This window comes from Pyxicephalus adspersus, chromosome 3 (genome assembly GCF_032062135.1).
Source record: "Pyxicephalus adspersus chromosome 3, UCB_Pads_2.0, whole genome shotgun sequence".
NCBI lineage: Eukaryota > Metazoa > Chordata > Amphibia > Anura > Pyxicephalidae > Pyxicephalus > Pyxicephalus adspersus.
The window spans coordinates 35,979,451-36,005,846 of NC_092860.1; the positions used below are offsets into that span (position 1 = coordinate 35,979,451).

Consider the following 26,396-nt stretch of genomic DNA (forward strand, 5'->3'; position numbering starts at 1 on the left):
TGACAGTAGCACAAATGGTAAAAATACAATGTGCTGGCAGCACAGAGGAGAGTTGGACAACACTGCTCTAATCAACAGTACTCCCTGAGCAGAACTGTTTATTTCATCAGTGTTTGGAGCCAAAGGTGTTGGAAAACTGGAGAGATGGGCCACTGACTCTCATATGAACTAGCACCACAATGTATTTATCCTTTGCTGCAGCACATAGCAGTAAAAAAAAAAAAAAAAAAAGCATATTTATTGCTGTACAGGATACCTGACTGATTACAGTAATACATTACATTGGCTGATTTAGGCTTTATTAGGTAACCTACTTATCTTCATTTGGAGAGCTTCCTTGTCATGGGGAAAGTCAGAAGCAGCTCCAGGTATCATTGTGTATCATCCAATCACTATGTCTTCCTTCTCATTTACCATCAACACAGCACACAGTAACTTCCTGTAAGGTTATATTACGCAAGAAATTTTCCTTTATTTATACTTATATGCTTCTAACTATGAAGAAGACTAGAACAGATCATGTGTGTGTCGTGGCTGACAGTCTCAGGCTTAAAAGGTAAGTTGTTAACAAAAACAAAAACTAAAATCTGTTATATCACTTGGTAAATGTCATAGTTAAAAGCTTAACATTCTTCTTCATGTTTCCTTATGCAAATATTTTCTGCTTGATTGTACATTTAGCTGTGCAAGTAAAACAGCCAGGCAACTAAATGTGAAAGTTTGATATTTTGCATGTATCTGTGAAAATTGAAACAAGTAAAGGAAGATTTTTGTCACTAACCACATAATGTTTTGTACCAAAATAAATATATATTTTCTTCTTTGAGAAAAGTGATTGCATGGAGAAAGAAAGTTGTTCTGAAACGTGAGCTCACTTAATCCGAAACCATGCTTTGAGTGGTTTTTGATCATAAGTACAAAGTGGGAGCTGTCAATGTCCCAACTGTAAAAAGGATTATCATTTAACACAGTTTGGTACTGACTGAGCACCTAAAGAACTGGATCCTGCATAGTGGGAAAAGGGGAAAAGTATTCCTAAAAGTCTATCTATAGGAGTAAGGGACAATTCATTGATGTATGGGGTCCATTTGTTATCTGCATTTATTGAAACCTTATTTGGTGGAGAATATGTTTTAATGGCAGTAATTGCAGTAACAGTAATAAGCTCTCCAGTGCTCTGTACCATTCAGTGTTTTATTCCAACCTCTCTTTATTCTACATATTAATCCTTACTATCACCAGCAACAGGGCAAGCCATGCTTTGTTTTCAGGCTGCAGGACTACAAGTGCCATAAAGCTCACACCTACCCATCCACACTGTGGATGCATGAGCAACCCCTGGCTTTTGTTGGTCTGATCTCTGTCAAATTCTGGCTGTGGGCATTAGTAAGGGAATCTATCTTTTGGTATGCAAGTTGTGCATCTGTGCTTCTACCTTTATACATGTTCAGTTAAAGTGCCACTATGGCCTCTTATAAAAAATGTGTGCTGCGGCACTTAATTATAAAGAGATCCACAATAACAGTGTTCCCTTTAGTCCCCAAATTACCACTTTCCAGTGAAGTCCACCTCATGCTGTGCTGGTGTAGAAATGATGGCACACTTTTCCTGAATTCAGTACCAACTACGATTGGTTAAACCTGTTTGGAATCTTCTGTGACTCTTTTTACAGTTTCTTTGTACCTTGAAATTAATGTATCTCTCGCTTCTAAAATCCCAAATAAATAAATAAAGAAATAAAAAATGTTAAAACTGTTTCTGAATTAGGAGCAGCATTGACACTTTCATGTAGGTTGTGTCTGCTTGCCTGGGTTGGAGAGATACTTTATGTCCTGATAGAAAGTAAGAGAAAATCTTGCCATACAGTAAGCAATAAAAACCTGACACCTCTCCACCTTTTCCAAAAATAAAATGTTTTCCCTGGAGTTGGATTTAAATATTTAGAACCAGATATAGAAGACTGAAGACATTTGGGTTTCCCCAAACCTCAACCTGGCCAAATTAGGAGAATAAATTGTAAGGTGCCTTATCACACCATACTACGTTTTTCCCTTACGTGTTCAGGTGAATGAAAGCATTGTCATACATGTTGTGGTGAAATAGGATCATACTGTGTTAATTTTAAAAATTGTGCTTTTGTGGAATTTGCTATGATCCTTTTTAGGGTTTTATTTTATCACTGGCAAGAAATTGTGTTTAATATTCTCTTTAATAGCTGACAAAATTTGGCAATCAGTTTATTATAATTGTAATTTTTATTTACTGTTTTGTGTTATTTGTTTCCATACCCTTTACAAGAAAGTTTAACTTATAATTTTGTGGGTTTATTCTTGTCATTTGGGAGTACTTTTCAAATCTATGACAGTCATCAAATGCATTTACACATGAAAAGACTGAGAAAGAGTAGGGTATTTTTGATGCAGCAGTGTATTAAACAACATAAATTTAGACAAGGTTATACAATGTTGAATCACACAGCAAGTGTATAAATTACAGACTCTCATTAAAACCCTAGGCCAACTGCCATAGGATGGTGCAAAAGGCTAGACATTGACTCCTACGTTTAGACACAGAATTAGGTATATAGGAGTTGGAGAAAAGATAGATGTCGCGTCCTCACGCGTTTCGCCTATAGAGGCTTCCTCAGAGGACTTTGGGACATCCAACAATGACTGTATACAGAAAAAAAATGTGTATATATAAGTGTAAAGCTTGCAAAAAGCTTAAATATACACAAAAAACACTGTACAATTCTTATTAATATGTGTTGGCTTTTAAAAGATAAAACATCATTTGCAATACACTATTATTAAAAGGAGGTGGAGGTATTGCTAGAAATATGACATTACATTGAAATATCTTTGCAAAGTACATTTTATGCTATAAAGACTAATACACTAGGTAAGATATCAAAAGCTTATGATGATGGTGGTATTCGTGAAGGAATCATGAACATATCGTCTGATATGGTCCAGTACTTACAGTTAGAAGTATATTAGGGAGTAAGAATCACATGTGATTGATGGGGCACATCAATTTCAGTACTAAAAGTTGTAAATATGTGTTATTAGTCATACATGTAGTATGTCAATGAGGATAAGAAAGAAAAATGAAGAGTAATGGTTGTTTGAGTTGATATATATTGTAAGTCTAATGTGTGTGCCAAAAAGACACACGCCATAGTAGTGTAGTGGTATAGTACATTATAATGTTTACTGATAAAAAAATCAAATGCATTTACCTAACTGTTGGTGTTAATTCTATGCTGTATGAGTCATTGAATTACTCAGAGAAAAATTTGTTGATCTTCCAGTAGAACATAACCTAACTTGGATTATAGTGGCAAAGTTGTATGTTTTTTTTTACATAGATATGACCAGGTGGGATTTTTTTGATATTTGTGCTTTCATGTTTCGTCATAAGATGATTAAACTAGCTTACTGAATTTACTGAATCTGAAAGGATAAAAATTGCCTGAAGCCAAACACACATTTCTTCCTAGTTGTACTTTCTCTTGAATTTCCCTGCCTTCACACACACAGGTATATACTGTATACTGTTCAGTTAGCTTAGCAAGTAAAGAATAATGCAGTCCGGAAAGAAAAAAGGTGAGATTTCAAGTTTAATGTTAGAAATAAGTAGTGTATATAAAACTATTTAATTTAGCATAATTCCTCATCTGACAATCATTTTGATTCCATGGGGAAGAAAGTAAACACCATTATCATATCATTATATCATTATTATCATTCAAAATTACATTTTTGGTGTACATAGGTGTCAAGATTTTCATTGGTTTATGGTTGTCAGGGCAAAACCACCCCTAAAAACAAACAGCCATTTACTCACAGCTTTGTAAAGGTACACAGTAAACAGTGTCCCCAATGGCTGATTCTTGTCAGGGGGAAAACCACCAATGGTAATATTTCCCTAACTTTACTCTAAACCATAGTTTCCCAACCTTTTTTGTGTCAGATCCCACTTTTTCAAGGAAGGATTTCATAGCTCCCCCATCTTGGTAAACTATACTATATGTTGAAAAACATGGACAGATTACTTTTTAATTATTTTATTAGAAGATATTAACAATATTGGTATAGTATTCAGAATATAATTTAAACAAATATATATATATATATATATTAAAAAATGAATATACCAATATTAGTGGCTAGTGGCCATCTATGTATAACAGGCACCCCGCCAGCCGCTTAGTCCCTCGCACCGCAGTGTCTGCAGATTTGGCTCCAGGTGGCAGTGAGTGGTACTGAGCATCTCCCCTGAGCCAGGGTTTCATGGCATGAGGAAGGGGTAACCGCATCGCCACCTCACGCCAGTCTGAACGCAGTCTTAAACTTTGGTGAGCAGGCAAATTTATATTTAAGGCACTACAGCGCACAAATAATTGGCAGTCTATGGAAGTGGCCCCTGGAGGTCCCCAACATGCAAACCTAATCTGTGCAAATAAAGATGTCATCTTTTTATTTTTCACTTTAATCTCTCAGGGTCCCCTGTGTACCCTGAAAATTTCACATTCAGTCAACAGTCGGTGTGGAAGATATAAAGGTTTATCTCTTACCGCCTCCACTGATTAGAGTGCACTATTAAACCACCAATATGCAAATGCAGACGAGGAAGAGCTGGGTAAATCCATTGGTAATGTGCTGCATGGCCTTTTACTTGTAAACATCAAAATGTTCTAATCCTACAAAAAAACTAGTGTTTATTTGGGTTTAGAAGCAAGTTTGTGACAACTAAGCTCCACAAAACTTTCAATGAGGTATACTGATATAACACTAGTGGTAATCATTGCAATGCTGGTAGCCCAATATGCATGCTGGAATATGAAAAAAATAGACTATATTCACACTACTTAAGGAGTATGCACCACTCACTTGGTATGGGTTTGTTTTAGTGCATTGCTATACATTCTAAACCAGGGGTGCCCAAAACATCGATCGCGATCTACCAGTGGATTGCAAAGGCAACCCAAGTCAATTGCAGAGCCCTGCCTTACCCCTCCCTGCTCCCAACACTGTGGGGAGGGAAGCAGAGAGGGCAAGAGGGCAGTGTGAGGTGAGCAGTGCTGGGTGTTTTCTTGTGCAGCAGTTCTTTTTCTTGTACAGCACGTCATTCTCCTATGACAGGTGAACTGTATCTTTCCTGTCACTATAGTCTTGTGGAGCAATGTCTGTGCAATGTTCTGCCATTCAATGTCTCATTAGCTTCAGTCACTTCTGTGTCATACTCATTATATATATGAATAAATATATGTTTATTATTATTATTATTATTATTATTAAACAGGATTTATATAGCGCCAACATATTACGCAGCGCTGTACATTAAATAGGGATTGCAAATGAGGTTTAACATGGTGGCAGCTTCGTCTGGGGAGGTGATTTTGGAGAGGGAGGGGGTTAGGGATGCAAGGCAGTTTGAGAAAAGCATGTTTAGCATTTTTATTGTTAGTAGATCATTTTGACTTGGTCATTTAAAAAGTAGCTCTAGAGCCAAAAAAAAGTGTGGGCACCCCTTTTCTAAACACTATCCCAAAAAGATTAAACTATGGAAACAAGAAACCAAAACCCACCATTTCCTTCAGCACATCCCTTCACACAGATGTCTAAGACAGTGTTGTGCACTGCAATGTATGTTTTATATGTATTGAGGCATGTTAGGTGCCCATCCTGTATGTAAGGTATGTTTTAAACTGGGGAAATTATGGTTACTGTAACATTTCCCCTGCACAGTATTTTCCTATGAGAAGTGTGGAATCTGTGTTATTAATGTATCCCTCTGATATTTAGCTATTAAGGAAATGTGTGTTGGGATGGGTGTACCTACTTTGAAAGGGATGTTTCTAGTACTGATGAACTCAGAATTCGGGTCCTTAAAAGGGGCCAGCATTTGGTTTATGTGCCACCTACTTTCCACCCATGGAAAGTATTTAGGTACGTACCAACTCCCTGGTAAATTGGTTTACTTTAAAAATGACTAAACTACCCAAACATCCACACACATTTTTAAAAAATCATTTATTACATTTCATTTTATTTACCTCGTGTTTCCTTGATTTTTGGAATCTTTAAATAATGTGCAAATAATCGTTATATTCTTTGGGAAGGTGTCTTTCCAGAGCTTTTTAAAGCATCCTAAAAATGTTATTTGCTATAACCAGTCTGCATCTCTGGTGTGAGAACACATATTTTCTTGAAGCCACATATGGAAATAACAAAAATAAAAATAGGGTAAATGTGACTGGTAACTTGTCAAATGTCTGAAACTGTGTGACTGGTAAATGTTCTGTAAACATTTCTTTTTATTAAATTAAATATTTGCTTCAGTTTTTCTTACATTGTTATACATGTATGATCTTGTATTCTAAAAGGAGAGTGTTTACAAACAATATAAATTCATTGTATTTGGGGTCTGTGTTATAATCTTGAACTGCAATGCAACTAAGGCTATGTACACACGTGCAATCATTGTCGTTGGAAAGGATCTTTTACGACCCTTTCCAACGACTAACGACTGCACGATGCATGAACGAGTGCTGTACATACAGCACCGTTCTGCTCTATGGAGAGGGGTGGGGGAGAACAACGGAACGGCACCCTGCTGCATTCTCTCCCCCTTTACTTCCATTACGATCGTTCGTCATCTATCGTCCGTGGATCTGCCAGGATCGGTCGTTCGGATGATGGACGACGAGCGCTTATACACACACAAGATTCTCGTATAATATTGCAGAACAATGGCACGTGTGTACCTAGCCTAACATTTCTAGAAACAGCAGAACTTTAAGGGGAAAGCTCAGTCTGTTATTTGAAAGTGCATACTCATTAACACTGCCTACATATATTCAAAAGTGCAGCATAAGTAGAAAAGTGTTTGCTAAACTAAAATACCATCTACCTGCTCTGGATCAAATACCAGGAGTTTCTATCCTGGCTAAACATCCACTTAAGGACTCTTAACTTTTTTTCCAACTTTCTAATTAGCATTTTTTGCAGTTCAATGACTGGGAGTATCAAACATAGAAGGGAAGCATAATGAACAGGCAATTCACATTGTCAGTCTTCAATTACTATCTTACTCTGGTGATAGGGTTACTTTAACTGTCACTTACTTAATTGGTCTGATATCCTAGGAATTAGCTAGATTTTTTGTTGTGTTTGCAAAGCCAAATACATGTAAGGTCTACCTCAGGCACTCCAGCAAGACGAAAGAGGCAGTTGAGGCCCTTCTGTCCTCACTTGGCAGGGCTTTCTCTTTGCATCAGAAACACTAACAATAACTCCTCTTTAAAAGAAATGTGTAAACTGAGATTACAGGCTTTATTCACAAATTTGTTATAACAATATTGTTACAATGTATGTGGACTTTAGGTTGTATGAATGCTTCCTAAAAACAGTTATTGCAGTCTTCATTCATAAAAATGTTGCAACAATATATACAATAAATTTTTTGTTTCGAGCTTTATGCATGATCCCTACAAATAGTATTGACAAGCTTAATGCACAAATCCCTTGTAACTGAATTAAGCAAATTAAAGATTTATCATTTATCACAGTTTCAACCAACCTACCAATGTAGACAAATAGAAGGTATTTCTATAACCGCTCTTAAACTTTATTTAACCATATTTATCTACCTACTTACCCTTTTACCCTTTGATATTTTCTTTCTTTTTACCATTTGTATGCATTTTAAATTTTACTATTAGCCAAATAAAACAAAATTTTACATTATAACAGCAACAAAATATAACAACAGTTATACATGAATATATATTCAAAGATAAGGTAGTGTAGGTTTCCCAAATCTCTCCTACTTATTTTGATTACCAAGCCCTGTCATAATCAATATGTACTCCACTAGGCCTATACTATACTATACTCCACTCCACCTGAACTTCTGCTGCTGATTTCCTTATAGGACAACTCTAATGTGCTTTACATTAAAAACACTAATGTACTTTGCATCTGAAACCCTTAGAGGCATCCAACTCCCTGGATGTTGTATCTGAAGTTTCCTATGCATAGTTCTCTACTTGACAATTGCAGATTCCAAAGTACCTATCCTTCATTTTGGAATAACTTGTGTATGATAGGCTGACCCTATTCTCCAAGTCTGCATACATCCCTGAGAAAGCTATTTAGCAAAATGCGTCGGGAAAATGAGATAACTGCGCTTTATAACTGACCTATCCCCACAATTGTCTTCCTGAACAACTATATATACTCTGCTATATTTACCTGTAGCTCAGTTCTGTATAAAATGACTCTTAAATGCCTAATGTTAGTAAAATATTGTCTTTGTGCCTAAAAGCCTTCTAGCTCTTTCTTTTTCTTGCATAAACCTAAATCCCATATCACAAACAATTGCTGCTGCGCTTGCAGGAATGGATATCAACCACTCTCCTTATGTTCATTGGTTCCCTGTGCTCTAACCTGTTCCTGGACTGTTTAATGAAAACCTGTCTCTTTTTACCATGCTTACCACAAAAAATCACACTGGTTTTACATCTATTGAATCATATTTCATAATGTTGATCTGCAAATCCTAAATATGTTTTTGTACTTTCCCAGTGCAGACTAAGCTTTTTTTCCAGTAAACAATATAAAAAATTAGGAACTTTATATAGAAAGTAACATTCTCAGAATTGTTTATGTAGTTCAAAAAACAGCTGTACAATGGAGCTATAATAATTGAGGGTTGGTTTTCTAGCAGAATGTGCTGAGCTAAGAGAGCAATGAAGCAGGCTAAGTTTTATTCATTCTGACTTATTAAAAGTTATATTTAATAGTTGAATATAGGTATTTGGTATTTGGTTGTCTGAGCTTGAGCCAATAAATTTCAGGTACATAGACAAACGTATGTGTTCCTAGGACTTTAAAGGCAGTTCAGTGCATATCACAGTGACTGATGTTTCTCAAATAGGTTTAATATGTGCAATTCTTTATGTCAATTAAGAACTAACCTAGTCTTCTGGAAGATAATTATATTATGGCACAGGTATATTTATGCATTTATTTATTTCTGCTATGGTTAGCATTCTTTTTATAAATTACTGGATTAGTATAATAATTTAAATCCAAGATTACACTGGCATTACATGGAGACTATTCCTGACATGGGTAAGGAAGAGAGGTTTGAATAGACTCAAAACTTAGAAGAGTTTCAAAAGAGCAGTATTAAAAAGTATGTTGCAGTCATAAATACCAAACTGTTCGCACTATAATGAGGAGAAAGTAAAAGCATATTGTTAAAGCGTACCTAAACAACCCTTTTATGTAAGGTAAAAAAGTGCAACACAGTTTTTCTTTTTAAAAGGGTGCAGCACCGCCCCCTAATTCTCGATCGCCTATCCAAGCATCTCAGGCATGCACAGACTGATTTCTTTCGTCAAAAGGGGAAAAATGCGTGAGACCAGCAAGTTTTTTTCCCCATCTATGTCACCCGATCTCGCCCCTGTGTCGGTTGACATAAGAAGGAAAACCTGGAAGAAGAGAGAAAGATGGCAACTCCTGGCTCGCCGGCCTGAAGACAGATGCCAGGGCGACGCAAGAGACCTCCGGGGACCGATCGACTGCTCTGCGGGATTGAAGATAAGTAAATTTTTTTTGGGGCGAGGTTTGAGTTTACTTCCTCTTTAAGTGAAAAGTGGGATTTTAATAAAGCAAAATGACCAAATAGTATTAAGTTAGATTATAAATTTGTATTATACTGCTAGTAAAAAGAGTGATTCCTTAGCATTTATAAAGTATAAGCTCAATATTAAAAGGAGGGCAAGCAATAGCAGTAAATGCAATAGACCTGATTTATAAAAGCTCCCTAAGGTTGGAGAGGATACACATTCATCAGAGAAGATGGGTGATCTAGCAAAGCTGGAATGAATTGCTGAATAATCATTTGCTATTTGTTAGCAGATGTTTCAAGCCTGGACCAGATATATTACAGGTTTGCTGGATCAACCAGGTTCACTGATGAAAGTGTAAGCCTTGGAGAGTTTTAATAAATCAGGCCTAATATTTCATGTGAGTTTTAGGAAGCATATCTAAAATGCATACTTGTATATATGTGCAAATAATATTGTGCCAACATTTAGGCTGCTTTCAGGAGTTTGGGGAAAGCTGGGTTTGTGGACAACAAAAAAAAAAATTTACTAACCTAATTTTGAAAATGCCAGTTGTCTGACTGTTATGCTTGCATAATTTAGTTCATTTTGAGTTACTTGCCCAATGCAAATATGCAGAAGATTGCATGACTGAACCAGACCAGCAAAAGAGAGGGTTGAAAAAAAACGTCCTATAGAGAAATCATGAATAGCAACACATGCTTTTCTTATGAAATGTTTACTTTAAGGACTTCAAAAGCAGCTTGGCTTTAGTCTCAAGGAACTTGACTGTGTGTGTTTCATCAAGAAACACACCATTTTTAGGGGACAAACAATATTATTTGAAAAAATAATTCTGCATCATAAGTTCTTTGCCAATGTTTCCCTGATAAACCCTGCCTGTCTCTATACATTGTAATGAAAGATTCTGCATCACAAAGCAGTTGCCTAAAGCATACCCTCCACCAAAATAGACATTTTGCTAACACTGGCAGGGTCCACTCCAAAGATCGCATGCAAAGAAACTATAAAGTATCTATAAAGGATGAAGTTATGATCATACTTACTTTACACCCATCATCCACATTACTGTGCATGATGTATGGAACACAGCAAAGGTTTGTTTTCATGAGAAGACACTAGCTCAATGTTTCTCAACCAGAGTGCCTCCAAAGGTTGCTTCGGGCTGACCATCACACTATGTACTGTAAACTGTGGATATAGTAATTATAGCAGGGAATACCTGAAGACTTGAAAGTTATTTCAAGGGTTCCCTAATTTTAGAATGATCAAGAAAGGCTGCGCTAGCTCACTGCAAGACTATCTTCTTATGACAATTTACCTGCTTTACATTTCACAGGCCTATACCTGTGAGAATGGTAACATCATCCTTACTTAGGCACCACAGACAGAAGTCAAGTATAGGGTTAATATTTTTCCTAATTTATTCCTTCACAGGTATGTATGTGACAGAGTATCCCTAAAATGTCAGGGAAAATGTTAGAAAGGCTCCAGGAATAGTGAGTAGTTATGTGTGTGTAGGTTTTTAGAAAAGAAACCAGGTTCTTTAGGGCCATGGAACCGGCCAAATAAGTGAAAGGGTGGGTTCTTGGCCCAACCCAGTCCTGACTGGAATATATGCACCTGCACTCAGGTGCAAGAGGAGTGAGTGATCAGCAAAAGGCTGAGGGAATTGATCAGCAAGAGGCTGAGAGAGCCCCAGAGTGTTCCAGGCTGAGAGAGAGCCAGATGGTTCCAGGAAAGCCAGCAGCCAATTAGTACTACAAAACTGTGAGTGGAACAGTACTGATATAGTGAATGTGAGGGAGGGCACCTAGGTGAGGTAGCCAGAGGCCCAGCCGCGCACTGTTTATTGTTTTGTTGCGATGTGCTGGAGGGTGTGCTGTAACACTTGCCTAAACAAATAAAAACTGCTGTTATTTTGGACTTTTGGAGTCTGCTGCCTCTAATCTGCCCTGTAAGCACCCCGTTACCATGAGCCATCCCCCTGTGCTATGCCACAATATATACATATTGCAAGTGACTTGAGGAGTGGTCTGGTCAGGGTACACAGACTTTCCTTTCTAGTGGAAGTTCTACTTTAATTTACATAAAACAGGCCATGGTCCATGATAAGACAGGGCAAATTTCTAACTTTTTTTTCCCGACAAGGTGCAACCCTTTATATCAATGTGCTCTACAGTGTGGCACCTAGTCTAGTCTTAAATACAGACCTGTTACCTTTTATAGTGTTGGTTGAAAATCTCAGTGTTCGATTCGATGGCTATTTGATCGAATAGGCGGATTTTGTTCGGGTGATCGAACATCGAATTCGAACACCATTGAAGTCAATCGGGGGAGGGGGGATTCGGGTTATTTTTTGGGACTCTGTGGAGCTGCAAGAGCAATAAGGGGAGCTGAGGAAAGGTAAACCCTGGTGACGCTTGAGCTGTCATCAGGGTTTACCTTTCATCAGCCAACCACAAAGCACTAGAGGTGATGAATGGGGCCCAGGATCCCACACTGACAGAAAGATTCCCACGGCTGTGCTCATGAATGAATGAAGCCGTGGGAATCATTCTGTCATTGTGGGATAACCTGTAAAAAAATAAAAATTAGTTACACAAATCACACACATTCAGTAAATAACATTAAAGCCTCTTTTTTTTTTACACATTTTTTACACAAATTTGTGAAGTTGAATCTCGTGTTTTTCGGGTCTGAATTCGAACAGCCATATTTGGGTCAAATATAAGGACAACCCAAGTTGGAACGCCAGCACTAACCTCTTATACTTTGAGTAGGCTTTCATACCTCTGTTTATTATGTTCCACTTCAATGAATATCAACATTTCCAGTAATTACATGCCCATTGTTGCCCCAATATTATGGGTAAAGGAATTGTATAAAAATAAACATATCATTATTAACTTAACAATCCAAGATTTCAGTATAGTTTTTTTATACTTTTGTTTATACCATCATAAAAGTTAAGGTACAAGGTTAAACTACAGGTTAAGTAAACCAGACTTTTTAATGAATCACATACCAGCTAGTTATAATCTGTTTTGTCTGTGGAAAAAGTTTCTTATTATACTTATAGGCCATGGGGGCGTTTTGAAACTTTAAGAGTTAGCTAAAATCTTTGTTTTTGCATTTAATCGATTTAAGGGATTATTCATAATCAAGTTGGAGGAAATGTGATGTAATTGTGGGTACATGACTCCTTGCAAAGTGCTAAGACTTGACTATGTGTGCAAAGTGTAGCAGGTAGGAATCTAAAATTTTCGTCAGTGTTGTATATGTCTGAAACATTTTGTAAAGTGTAATTTAATTGATTTATTTAAGGACTGGAGAGTTTTAACCTAGCAAAGGGAATGTATATTTTGAAAAGTAAATAAAGTGGAACTGTGTGCAAGACTAGAGGCATGTAAAATATTTGTTCTTACAGCACATGCCTATTTTGGCAGGACTGGGGTACATACCCTGTAGCCATAGCTACATCAAAACCACCTATGGTTAAGTTTTTCTGTTGACATTTCTGTCACTTATTGGTTTTGTGGTTGTGTATTGTTTCTCTCCATCTGTAAACCTTGCAAACAATAAGGGTACTGAAAATAGGTGGAGGGTAGATGTTAAGTGGCGTCGTACATTGGAAAACATTGTGGAAATGATCCCTAGCCACAGTATATTTCCTTCATGCTAACATCTGTGCTATATATTTCCTAATGGTCATTTGTATGTTTTATACACAATATGATCACTTCATTAGGTTCAGTAGGTAGTTTACATGGTTTTTCATTGTGAATAAAACTGGACAGGGTTGTAACCTCTTTCATGTTTTTATTGTTCTTTGTGCATCCACTGGGAGGAACACACCTGTATTTTGTCCTGGTGACTATTATGGGTGATGGTAAATATCACAATGGGGGACACATGCTCTGGTTTGAAGTCTCTGGGATAAACATGTTGTTCACTTTAGATAAACGTTCCTCTCATTTTCTTCTATATCCTTAAGTGTGATGAAGGGTAATGTCCCTCTCAGGGTGCAGGCAGCAAAAAATAACTAAATACCTCTACCCTACAATGCTCTATAGAAAGCAAACATTGGCTAGACATATGCTTATGGTTTGAATGATTGGAATATCTATGTATTTTTTTTACTGGAAAAACATGAAATATTTGTTATACTGTGCTTAAATGTGTTATTTCCTATTTTAGAATTCAGATGGATAAATCTTGGTACCTTCTGAGTGTCCTCATTTTATGCAGATATTTTACTACAATTTTTGGTAAGGAATTGGCTACTTCTTTTCCATGATATTCTGCAAGTTATAGCTTAAATTGTAATTCTATCTTTATTTTCTTACATAGCATGTTTCCAATGTATATGAAAATTCCTGTATGGGCTAATACTTAGGGTTTTCTTAGACATAACAAGGAGGTTGACTGTCAATCTGACTACCCGCTGGAGAGTGTGGGAAAGGACTAAAATGTTTGTCTCCATCAGTGAGGGGAGCTAAATTATCTTGTTGCTGATTATTGTCACATAAATAATAGCAATTTAAAATAAAATTTTCAAGCTCTCACAACTTCTGTTTCAGGATTACTTACAGTAGAAGCCATCAAATCCAGTTACACAGCAGAATATGGAGGTGAAATCACCATGGAGTGTCATTTTACAGTAACATCTAGTACAAATTTCGATGATATAACTGTTATATGGAAACACATCATACCAAAAGGGAGCACTTCTGAGGTTGCAAAATATTCCAATGGCAAGGAAGCTGAAATTCCACAAAACAAGGACTATAGAGATCGAGTAAAACTTTTATCAGATGAACTATTCAATGGCCGTGCCATTTTAAAGATCAGTAGTGTAAAGATGACTGATGCCGGACAATATCTGTGCATCATAGCTTCACAAGGATCTGACTTTAAACTAGTCAGCCTGGAAGTACAAGGTAATGCCAATTTTTTTGTATATTCATTTTCTGTATACAGGATAGCCTTTGAAGTATAGGGTAATTTCAAAGAAATGGTCAAATCCCATCTGGGGTTGCTACAATGTTTGCTATGTGACTTTTTGTAGCCTCTTTCATTTTATACCACTACTCTTTACATGAAGGTTATCTTGATAGGTAAAAGAGATGTGAAGAAACCCTTGTATTAGTGTGGACAATCTAAACAGTGGATACAGTGGGCCTGATTTATGAAAGCTCTCCAAGGCTGGAGAGAATACACTTTCATCAGTGAAGCTGGGTGGTCCAGCAAACCTGGTATGGGTCTGGTACAGGATTCAAAACATTTGCTAGCAAGGTTTGCTAGATCACTCAGCTTCACTGGTGAAAGTGTATCCTCTCCAGCCTTGGAGAACATTAATAAATCAGGCCCAGTATCTATGCACATGCCTATGTGAAAACAATATAAAATCTTGAATTTGGTGGCAACTGGTGTTATGAAGAGGAACTTCCTAAATTGTACCAAGACCCTAAAGCAAGGCATTTCAAGGTTGGCCCGCGACTTTGTCTATGTTTTTAATTTTGGCCCTCTGTGTATTTGAGTTTGACACCCCTGCCCTAGAGGCTGGTTGAAACTGAGACTTCTGCCCCCCTGTTTCTATTTATTTGCCTCTTACTGTATTTACATTCATGTATAATATACTCATTTGGTAGTTTTGCTACCAGACTGTTTTTTAATGCAAACTTTTTTATGATCTGTACAGCTCCATATGAACAAATCAATACAAAGGTCACAGATGTGGTCACAGCCTCAGGACAGACAGTAAAGGAGCTCACTTGTCAATCTGTGGGATATCCAAAGGCTGAGGTCAAATGGCTGAGCAGCAGTGGAAATATCAGTGCGATCAGTAATAATAGCCATGTGTTAACTGCTGAAGGACTATTTAATGTTACAAGTGTAATCAGAATCTTGTCTGCAACTAACAGAACATTCACTTGTGTATTTTGGAATGATGCACTTCAAAATTCACCTGCCAAGAATTTTACCTTCACAGGTATAAATGCCATTTCATAATCTATGTGTGGTCTGTGTATTTGACATGCCTTACAAACGTTGTATGCTTGCACTAGTGTACATGTGATTTGTAAAAAAAAAAAAAAAAAGTAGTAAGTAGGTAAAGTCTTAAACAGGAAATATATTAACATGCAAAGACCATGTCTTTATTTGATGGAGCAACTAGGATAATTAATTTACATAAAGATGAGCAAATAAACATTTCAGTACACAACAATTGTATATAAAAAACAAGGTTTCCATCATTCACATTTTATTTTATTTAATGGTTTGGGATCTTTGACCATATTGTCCTGTCTGGAATGACATAACTCCCGTGCATGTGCTTGGGAGCCCATTAATTCCTCACACCCAGGTATGCTGGGATCGTACACATAGCTGAGCATGTACATCTCAGTGTACATTCTATAAAAGAATATGAAAAGGCAGGTAAGTTTGTTTTATTGTAGAATAGACATAGCATGGCCCTTGTACAATAAAGAGCCCACCTGCACTCAATTATTTGCTTTTTAGGTTTAGTTCTATTTTACCCATAACAAGTGAATATTTTAATTAGATAGGACATACCATTTTTTGAAGCTATGCTGTCCTTTATTCTTTGACAGTCATATTAGGGAAAACATACTCTGAGTATTCTTCTACTTTATACCTGTCTGCTCTACCTGATCTGTTTCATATACAGTCTATATACTATATATGGAGTCTTACATCTCTTGCATTTCTGTTTCAGGAATGGTCAGCAATTATAGACAGCATGAATGGATATCTGCTGTTGTTATAATAGTGCTAATAATTCTGTCAATTCCACTTTTGATCTTTATATATGGTAAGATAATCTGCCTTTTTTTTTTTTGGCTGTGTTGTATTTACTTATAAACCTGCATTTTATTTATACAGTTTTGCTTGATACATTTATTGAAAGTGCACAACATTATGCAGACATTTGATTCTGTTTATTTTAGAAATTTCATTGAATTAACATATAATATTCTGGCTCAGTTAACAGTTAAATATGCTATGAGAAAAGAAGATATGCATTTAGGGAAAAATTGGTCCAATAATTGCCCCTTTTTCAACCAAGGTTTAATTTGTTCTATTTATCTAGGTGGTTTGCCTGGGAAAAGTTGTAACAAACAAAAAAAGTTTTTTTTACAGTTAAGAAGAAGCAAACCAATAACATGCAACTAGCATACATAGCGCCTGATTTTTTTAACGTTCTACAAGACTGGAGAGGATACACTTTCATAAGTAAACCTGGGTGATCCAGAAAACCTGGAATTGATTACTTAAACATTATTTGCTATTTGTTACCAAATGTTTCCAATCATGTACCAAATCCTTTCTAGGTTTTCTGAATCACCTAGGTTCACTGATGAAAGTGTATCCTCTCCAGCCTTGGAGTTTCAGCACCATGGATGGCAATTGATAGCAAATGAACGAATAGACTTTTTAATCTAGTTAATAACAGGATTCATCCATACATTTCCGCAAAGTTTAACCCAGTGAAAATTAGCATTTAATATACTATTACGTTTTTATCAAGATTCAAAGCAATAAGATTTACAGAGATGCTCTGTAAATCATGTGAAATCTTACCTGGGCACATTCTCAATGTTTTCACTCTTGAAAATCTTTGCTAAATATATTTTTATTTTATAATATATTTATTTTATTATATTTTTTTAAAAGAAATTATGTAACAAAAATATAACGGGTTACTCTTTGCAAGGTAATCCCTATTTACCTAAAAGTTACATAGGATGGTTGTATCTCCAATATTGTTTACAATAGAACTGTGAATTGCAAGAAAGGACTAAGTGGTCTATTTATAAAGTAGTAAAACTGAATTTTACTAGGTAATTTGCCTGAATCTTCCAGGTACATTAATTTTTTATGACGGTAATTGATTCTTCATCAAAGAATGTTTGGTGAATGTCAGATTCACTAACTTATAAACAGATCCTTAACTTTCACTTACTTTTCCCAATGTTACTGTCTCTGTTATTAGGCTGCAGTGTGAGTTGAGGGAATGTGTTGTGAACAGGAGAGAGTGCTTATATGTCCAGTTTCCCTAGGTTTGAAATATTTACATATTTATTCTTGAAAACGCATACCCAGAGCACTAGTTTACCCCTCGTTGATGCAATTGAATTACAGCTAATACTGAAGATTTTCCAAATAAAAAAATATTTTGTACTATATTTCATGAGTAATGTTAGAAGATATTTCTGTGATTGCAATATATATATATTTCTATGCCTTCCTAGGTCACCACAAAGGTCATTATAAAAAAAGAATTACAGATTACAAGGAGGAACACTCAGATGAGGCTCTCAGTTTAGACATTTCTGTATCAACTACAAACCAAAATTCTGGGCACAATTCTAAGCATAATGTTATTGGTATGTAATTCTTTAAATATGTATTTATTATATAAATATATGGTTTCATATGTTTTGCATATTTGGTTTAATTATTATCCGTACTTTCATTGCCTTGATACATTGCATGTGTGTTTTGTGTATTGATGTTAGTTTTTCCTGACGCCTTTTATTGTTGTATTCTTTGTTTTCTTGTAACATATCTGAGAATCCTGCCAATATCACAGTGTTCCTGTAGAAAACTGGAAAGGCTGAGCATGGACACATATATAGTTTCATAAACTGCACAGGATATTTTATAATATGGTGCTTTGATTTTTTTTTTTAAGCTGACTTTAAAAAAACTAATACAAATGTTGTTTTCTCTGTGACTGCACTTCTGCCGTGATTTGGTGTGTGTCTATTGCAACAGAACAGTTTTTTTTCTGGTTTCTGTGATTGCACTATAGTTGTTTTCTTGCATTTACCCGCTACAGTAGATTTTTCCTTCTAAGGAAATATTTGAATGGCAATACTGTTAGTATTCTGTGGACTATCTCAGGGACTGCTGTAGCCTGTTTTTGCGATACTTAATTATATTCGTTATATCAATCTGCTGTTTTGCCTAGATCTAACGCTGACATGCTGGAATTTATTGTTATTACCCTATTTACACTTTAACCACTGTATTTTTTCAATGTGCAGTAGTGCTTTTTATCCTCAAGTTGATATGTTACATTTCCCTTGCAGACCCTTTGGGGGGGGGGGAGTCTTACACCGTGCCTTGCTCTGCTGGGCGTAGTAGGGGATCTCTTACTGGGGCCAATTTTTTGCTTACCAGGCGGTGTCAACTGCAATGTTTAATAAGATTATTTTGGTTCATTCTGGAGACCGTTGGGCTTCCAGTCCCTTTGGGAGTGTTGGTGCATTTGCAAGGTACAATTGTTCCCTGTCCGCCTTAGAAGAGGCATAGGGACCGGCGGGTGCTGAACACCCCCTGGTCGCTGACCAGCGACTGTTTCTGTTTAGTTTATTGTTTATGTTCTTGTATTTTTCTCTGTTCCCTCTTTACCCCCTTCTCCCCTTTATGGGGTGCCTCCATTGTCCACAATTGTATACTCAGGAGCCTAAAGCTACCCCCCCCCCCCCCCCACTTATCTGGCAACCTGGGAAGCCTTTGCTACATTCTTTTTGTAAAATACTTTAATGGCTATTAAAGTTTTATCCCTCAATGTGTGGGGACTAAACTCTAACATTAAGAGGAAATTGGCGTTCAGAGAATTTAAACGCCAGTCTGCAGAGGTATATTTCTGCAAGAGACGCATTTTGACAGCACAGGTACCTTTTAACTTTGTCTCTAAATATTACCCTGATGCTCATGCAGGGGTGCAGGGGTTGCAATTCTGATTAAAGACTCTTTTAAATTCTCCCTCGTACGTTCTATTACTGACCCAGAGGGCAGGTACATTATTCTACATGGTACCCTACATGGAGTCCCTTTAACCATGTGCAACATTTACGCTCCTAATGCAGGGCAGTTTATGTTTCTCACTAAAACACTAGCCCTTTTGGAAGAATTCACACATACTTATTTGATTGTTGGTGGAGACTTTAATTCAATTTTCTCTCTGACCCAAGATAGGATGTCTATGTATACATCCCCTCCACCTCCTACTGTGCTGCAATGCTCCAAGTTTTTTAGGCAGCGTATTAGTCGTCACCAACTGTATGACAGCTGGCAAATTCAGCACCCTACAAGTAAGCAATTTACTTTTTACTCCCCTCCTCATCAAACCCATACCTGCATTGACTACCTATTCATCAATTTACCACTCCTGAGGAACAGTGTTTATGCTGTTATTCACCCTATTTTGTGGTCAGACCATGCCCCGATGACGTTGAATGATTTTCTTCTTAAAAACATGGACACCAAACTGTCCCTTACTGCTGGAATACAAAACTATTTTGCTGAGAACAAGGGTTCAGTGGCGCACACTTCCACTCTCTGGGAGGCCCACAAGACGGTCGTTAGGGGCCATTGTGTGGCCTTGAGCTCCCGCCTTAAAAGGGACTTCAACTTGCAGCTTAACGGTGTCTTAACGGTACAGGCACTATGGACTGCGGCGAATAAGCTCTCTGCTAGACCGTCACTGGGCCTCCTACGGGTGGTGACTTCCCTCCGCTCCAAATTGAGGGCCCTGGAGCTGAGGAATCTCAGCTGGATGATGCAGCATACTAGACAGCTTTATTACCATAAAGGCAACAAGGCAGATAACCTCTGGCACGCAAACTGAGAGATAAATCTAGTTCCTCCCCTATGGTCAATAAAGACCAGAAGGGGATATTAAGGTATGACCCGTCCCAAATAGCTTCCTGGTTTGAACAATATTACACCCAACTATATCACACGTTGCACCAGGCGCATAGCTCCATGGGCTCAACTTTACAAGCCACCATAGATGCCTATTTAGCTGAACTGAAGCTCCCCCAGTTGAAGACAGAACACTTGGAGCACCTCTCACCATTACTGAAGAAGAAATCTCCACGGTTATTTCTCATCTCCCTTCACATAAAGCTCCTGGCCCAGATGGTTTGTCGTATTTATATTACAAAACCTTCTTGCCGAATTTACTTATTTAACCTCCCTAGCGGTATTCCCGAGTGTGACTCGGGGTGGAAAAAATTGCAAAAAGCGGTAATCCCGAGTCACACTCGGGGTATTTTGGATAAATTACATTGTTTTGGGCTAATATTTCATTATTTTTTATAATAATGATTTATAATTATGTATTATTTTATAAATTATGATTCTAATATAATAAATAAATATAATAATTATACCCGGGAGTTAATCCTAAGAATTACACGCCCACAATATAAACAAAAATTTCTACGCAAAAAAAATAGGATCACTTTTTGCATCAAAAAATGACAGAATTAGAACGCTAGGGGGGTTAATGGACTTATTTAATGATTTTCTTCATGGTAAAGCCATCCCGCCATCCATGTCAGGCTCTCATATTACTGTTATCCCCAAGCCGGGTAAGGAATGATGGATTGTACTAACTACAGACCCATTGCGTTACTGAACTCAAATCTTAAAATTTTAGCAAACCGGCTCTCCAAATTTTTACCATTCCTTGTACACAGGGACCAAACAGGCTTCATCCCATACCGTCATGCCAGTGACAATACGCGCACAGTAATTAATGTTTTTGATATCCTCAACAAACACAAAACTCCTTCACTTGTCTTGAGTTTGGACGCGGAGAAGGCGTTTGACCGTCTCAGCTGGCCTTTCATGTTTTTTACACTTACTAAAATGGGGTTCTCAGGCCCCTTTGTGGGAGCATTTCACTTCCTTTACAGTTGCCCCTCCTCTACAATGTTTTCCATCAAAAATGGGACGTGACAGGGATGTCCCCTGTTCCCGTTGCTCTTCGCCCTCAGTTTTGAACCACTGGGGGAAAGAGTACTCTCTTATCCCAATATTCAGGGTGTTCCAGGGAAGGGATTCCCCTATAAAATCTCGCTATATGCGGATGATGACCTCACACTTACACAGCCCTTTATTACTCTCCCTACTGGACCGAACTAAACGCTTTTAGCATTGTTTCGGGTTTTAAGGTCAATTCCTCAAAGACAGAAGCCATGCCTCTACATTTACCACCCATGCAATTCTCAGCATTACAGGATAGTTATTCCTTCATGTGGCGGGAACATTCTCTAAGTTACTTGGAAACTAAGATCAAAGCTTCCTATAACCAACTGTACGCTAATAATTTCCCCCCACTGTTTCAGGAGATATACAATTATTTGAATAAATAGAAAGGTCACTCACTGTCGCTCTTAGGACGCATTGCTCTTGCCCAAGCTTCTATATTTATTTGAAACTCTCCCAGTCCGGGTCGTGATTTTGCAGGCTGGTTTTCTGAATTTTTTTTGGGCACACAAGCGACACAGATTATCCAGATAAGTGGTCTGTACACCCAAGGAATTGGGGGGTCCTGGGGCCCCAGATCTGGTTAAATATTATGTAGCAACTCACCTTTGCTACTTGCCCCCGTGGACTATGTTATCCTCTCCCAGTGTATTCCGAGAATTAGAGGTAGCTTGGATTGCCCCACTTCACCCTAATCGATGTTTCCTTGATGGTGTTTGTGAGGAGAGCGCATAAGACTAAGTATGGTCTTTCCTCCCAAGCCTCTATACTTACGTCCATTATACACACCCCTTCGCTAAAAAGGGGGCTGTTTCATATTAGGCATATTCTACACCCGGTGGAGAAAAGACTACTCTCCTTTCAGGAATTACAAGTCAAATTTGACCTCCCACAAACCTCCTTTTTTGCATACTTGCAGATAAGGCATTATGTCCTTTCCCTTCAACAATCGTCCAAATTTACTACACTCACCACTTTTGAAAGAATTTGTGAGGAATTTGAATTTATTTATCACCTCCTTCATGTGTTTGCACAGGGAGCTTCTGACAAATTGGCCTATATGGGCACCTGGGAAGCCATTTTGGGCCGTGCCCTAGATGGAGATGAGTGGTCCAAGCTCCGGGAGGCAGCAAATAAAAGCTCCATATGCATACTTTACAAAGAAAACTTGTACAAAATTTTGTTCCGATGGTATCACACGTTGCATATGCTGCACAGGCTGTTTCCAGCCGCAGATCCCCTTTGCTGGAGATGTGTTTCCCAGCGTAGGACGCGGGAACTCATTTTTTGGTTCTGTCCCACTATTTATAGCTATTGGGACAAGGTTATTAAGATAATCACAGAAGTGACCCAGCAGCGGTTCTCCATTGACCTACTCCACCATATACTGGGATTGCCCTTTAGGGGCCTCCCAAAAACCACATCTAAGCTTATCACACATATTTTGGTAGTGGCCCATACTTTAATCCCGGCCAAGTGGAAATCCACACAGCCCCCCTCTTTGGAGGACTTACATGCTTGTGTCCAGGAGGTCCGTTTGATGGAATATCTTACCGTTCCCCTCAGAAATAATCATCTGGAATTTTTTTTCAGATCCACAAATTTCCATTACTTAGAAGAATAGTTACTTAAGATGATGGGGACTTCCAGAGCTTGTGTAAAAGGGTGGAGTTTTTGCAATGATCTGTAAATATCTAAATCTATATAATGATATGTAGCCTTATTTAAAAAGTAAACTTATCAAAACAAATGACTCACCACATTCTTACCTTCCTTCTGAGGCCTAAATCTGTTCTTTTCTTTCATTAAAGGGACCTAAGTTAAACAATATTAAAATGTTCAATACACAAACTGCTACCTAAAACTTGGACAGGTCCTACAGGACCCACTCAAGTGTTAGCACCAAGATACTGTTTTTTGGCATTATTTTTAATGACACTGTCACAAGACTGGAAAAAATATTAATACTGCTTAAAAAGTAGTGTATAACCAGAAAATGTATTGAAATTTTACAATATATAATGACACACAATATTTATTTTTCAGATGTAGAGAATACATAGCTGGGATCTCATTGAAGATGGAATGGAATAAAATATGGAAGACGTTTAAACCTGCATCTAAGCACTTTATTTTACCAGAATACTGCTGGCGAGTCCAGAACATTGACAATTTCTCATCTATAAATTTGTACTTATTTAAATATGATAATGAGTAATTGAGACAAATTTAAAGACTTTCTACTGCACAGACCAGTGAAGATCAACTTATATGGTTTACAGTGGCCCTGACTTTGCCAAGAGACAGCACATAATAATAAAGTTTGGTCAGTAATTGTAAACATGTTGCAGGAGATTGGATCCCCTTCACAAATCAAATGGGACAACTCCCACTACTGACTGCATGAATCCAAGGGTGGCACAGCAAGAACCAAAGTCATTGTTTTGTACTAGGAGTATAGACAAAGGCCCACTGTAATCATCTAACATCATACATCTCATCTAAAAGACTAATGTTATTTAGAAATGTCTGATACCCTACTTTTTCTATGTGTTTATAAATGGTTTGGATTAGTTAACAGAACATTTTGTACACTAAATATGTGATATCTGTTGTATGATAACCGTAATACAATTGTATTGCATTGTTTTTTTTGTTTGTTCTTTTTTTATTTGTAGCACTATAATTACATGTTAAAAAATTTGTAACTGTTTTGTGAAACAACATTTGTATGGATATTGTTACGATCTTTTATATATATATATATATATATATATATATATATATATATATATATGTGCTACAGACGTACACAATTTAAACCTGTTTTTTTTTTTGTTTTTGTTTTTTTTTAATAAAGCTGTGGAAAAAAAAAGACTAATGCTACATTGCAAGTTTCCACTTCAACTAAAAACAAGCATTTTTAACAGTGTGGAGAGTAAAGATTGCCCTACATGTCATGAATCTAAACTTTTTTTTAACAATAGGGAGCAAAAACCAGACCAAAGTATATAACAGACAGTACAAAAGGGACATAGTACAATAAAAATTAAATATACAAATGTTGCTTTGTGTAATTTAAAAGTGAAATAAATGTTTCAAAACATTGAAAACCAAGGTTCATGTCTTTTTGTATTAACTGGGTACTTACAAATCCCCAAACATCAAGCATTGTTAATATTTACTCAAATAGTAGAAACAAAAACATTGTACGTGGAAAAAAGAGCTGATGAGAAAAACTAGACCACACAAGACCAATGTCCCATGATAATGTAAAAAAATCAGCCCCCTACAACAAAGTCCCAAAGTACAATACCACACAGACCAAATAAATGTAGAGTGACCCCAGTCCACTCTGTGGAAGCCTTTTTAGGGAACTCTGACCAATAATGATCAAGAGTATGTGCACGTTTAAAGCAGCAAAACTACTAGCAATATGTAATAAAGAATAAATCAGAAAAGTAGAAATAAAAACATTATTTAGGAGAAGAAAGGGGCACAAGGGAGGCAAGTAGAAAAATAAAGAAATTAGACGGAAAAAAATAAAAAAGGAGTAGGTGTTCTGGGGTACACAATAGGCCTTCATTCTTCAGCATTGTGAAATTTCTGCCAGCAGAACCATGTAGTACAGAACAAGGTGGATCTCTGAGGCCAGAGGTAAAGTCTTTTATCTACATGAAAGCTGATTGTGTTGCGTATGGCTCGACCAGATATATCACACATGGACCCCCATAATGGTGTAAACAGACCATCAAACAGCTGTGCGTGTGGCCAGGGCTTCACTCACTCCCAAAGCAGAAGGTGTTTGCACTCCGAATGGGACAATAAAGACCATTTATATTGGGTTTCTGGAGGTGGATTTGCCATAAAAGACCTTTCACATTTGTCACCCATGTTTGCTGTGGAAGTCCCTTTTAATAAATTGTAAACCTTGTAGGATTCACAACCATACAAAGGATTATGGTCCTCGGTCCCTTTATGGGAGAAAAAGGTTTCTAGTTCACAACTGAGCTCCTCCTCAAAAGAGGGAGCTTTGACTAGATTTTCACTGAGCTGCCACTGATAGGATCAATGAAACACTTGACTAACAGTAAGTTACATGCACACAGGTGCCTGATCCAAATACATAACATATTCATTATTTGCAAAGGACACAATAGAAATTTCAGAGTGCTTACTCCTAAAGTAGTCAATACAAGAATAAGTTTAAAAGGGGAGGTGAGTAAAAGGTATTTTCTTGGATGGATGGAGCAGTCCCATGTGTCTACTAACCGGTGACTATGAAAGACTTTCTGACCCTTTTAAGGGGAGAAAAAGACAAAGGGCAAACATTATATGACGTATCAGACCCCACGTTCCAGTAAAAAGTTAAAATCTCCACCAAGAATAATCATACCCTAACTAAAATTGGAAAGGTGGTCCAGAATATACTCCAATATTCTATATTAACAATGTCACTTAGTCCATATTCAGAAAATAAACAAGAGAGTGACCAGTTGATTATTTATAAGCCCTTTGACAAAATACAATCTACTCTATCCAAATGCACAACTCCCAAAACATTCTAGAAATACTGTTACCTAGCAGAATTTTCAAAATGAAGTAAAATCCTTGGTGTTTGATAATCTGGTGGAAGGAAAATTTTTCACAGCTTGTCCAGAAATGGTTTTAACGTCTACACGTCTGAACATTCTGTCTAGATACATTTGGGAGTAGAGAAACCTACTCTGTCAAAGTCTCTAGGGCTCTGTTCCCAAGCATAAAAAAAGTCTACCCTTTATATGACATAATTTGTCCTTTGAGGGTCGGTTGGCTTGAATGCTATCTCTTGATGGGCCTTGACCAGCTCTGTAGCAGATTTTCCCCAGCAAGCATTTGAAGATAGTTGTGAGGGTAACTTTCAGATCGTCTTGACTAGTAGCCTTCAGCAGGCTGA

General features: G+C 37.3%; 1 protein-coding gene across 1 annotated transcript in view; it reads left to right on the forward strand.

Annotated features, from left to right (window-relative positions):
* The first annotated feature begins 335 nt into the window (after positions 1–335).
* Positions 336–26,396, forward strand: part of CD274 (CD274 molecule) — a 54,344-nt gene continuing 28,283 nt past the window's right edge. The window contains exons 1-7 of the mRNA XM_072403234.1: positions 336–556; positions 13,844–13,914; positions 14,227–14,586; positions 15,348–15,638; positions 16,389–16,484; positions 17,926–18,060; positions 23,507–23,522. Coding sequence (XP_072259335.1) covers positions 486–556; positions 13,844–13,914; positions 14,227–14,586; positions 15,348–15,638; positions 16,389–16,484; positions 17,926–18,060; positions 23,507–23,522 — 1,040 coding nt within the window. The 5' untranslated portion in view covers positions 336–485. The remainder of the gene's footprint in view (positions 557–13,843; positions 13,915–14,226; positions 14,587–15,347; positions 15,639–16,388; positions 16,485–17,925; positions 18,061–23,506; positions 23,523–26,396) is intronic.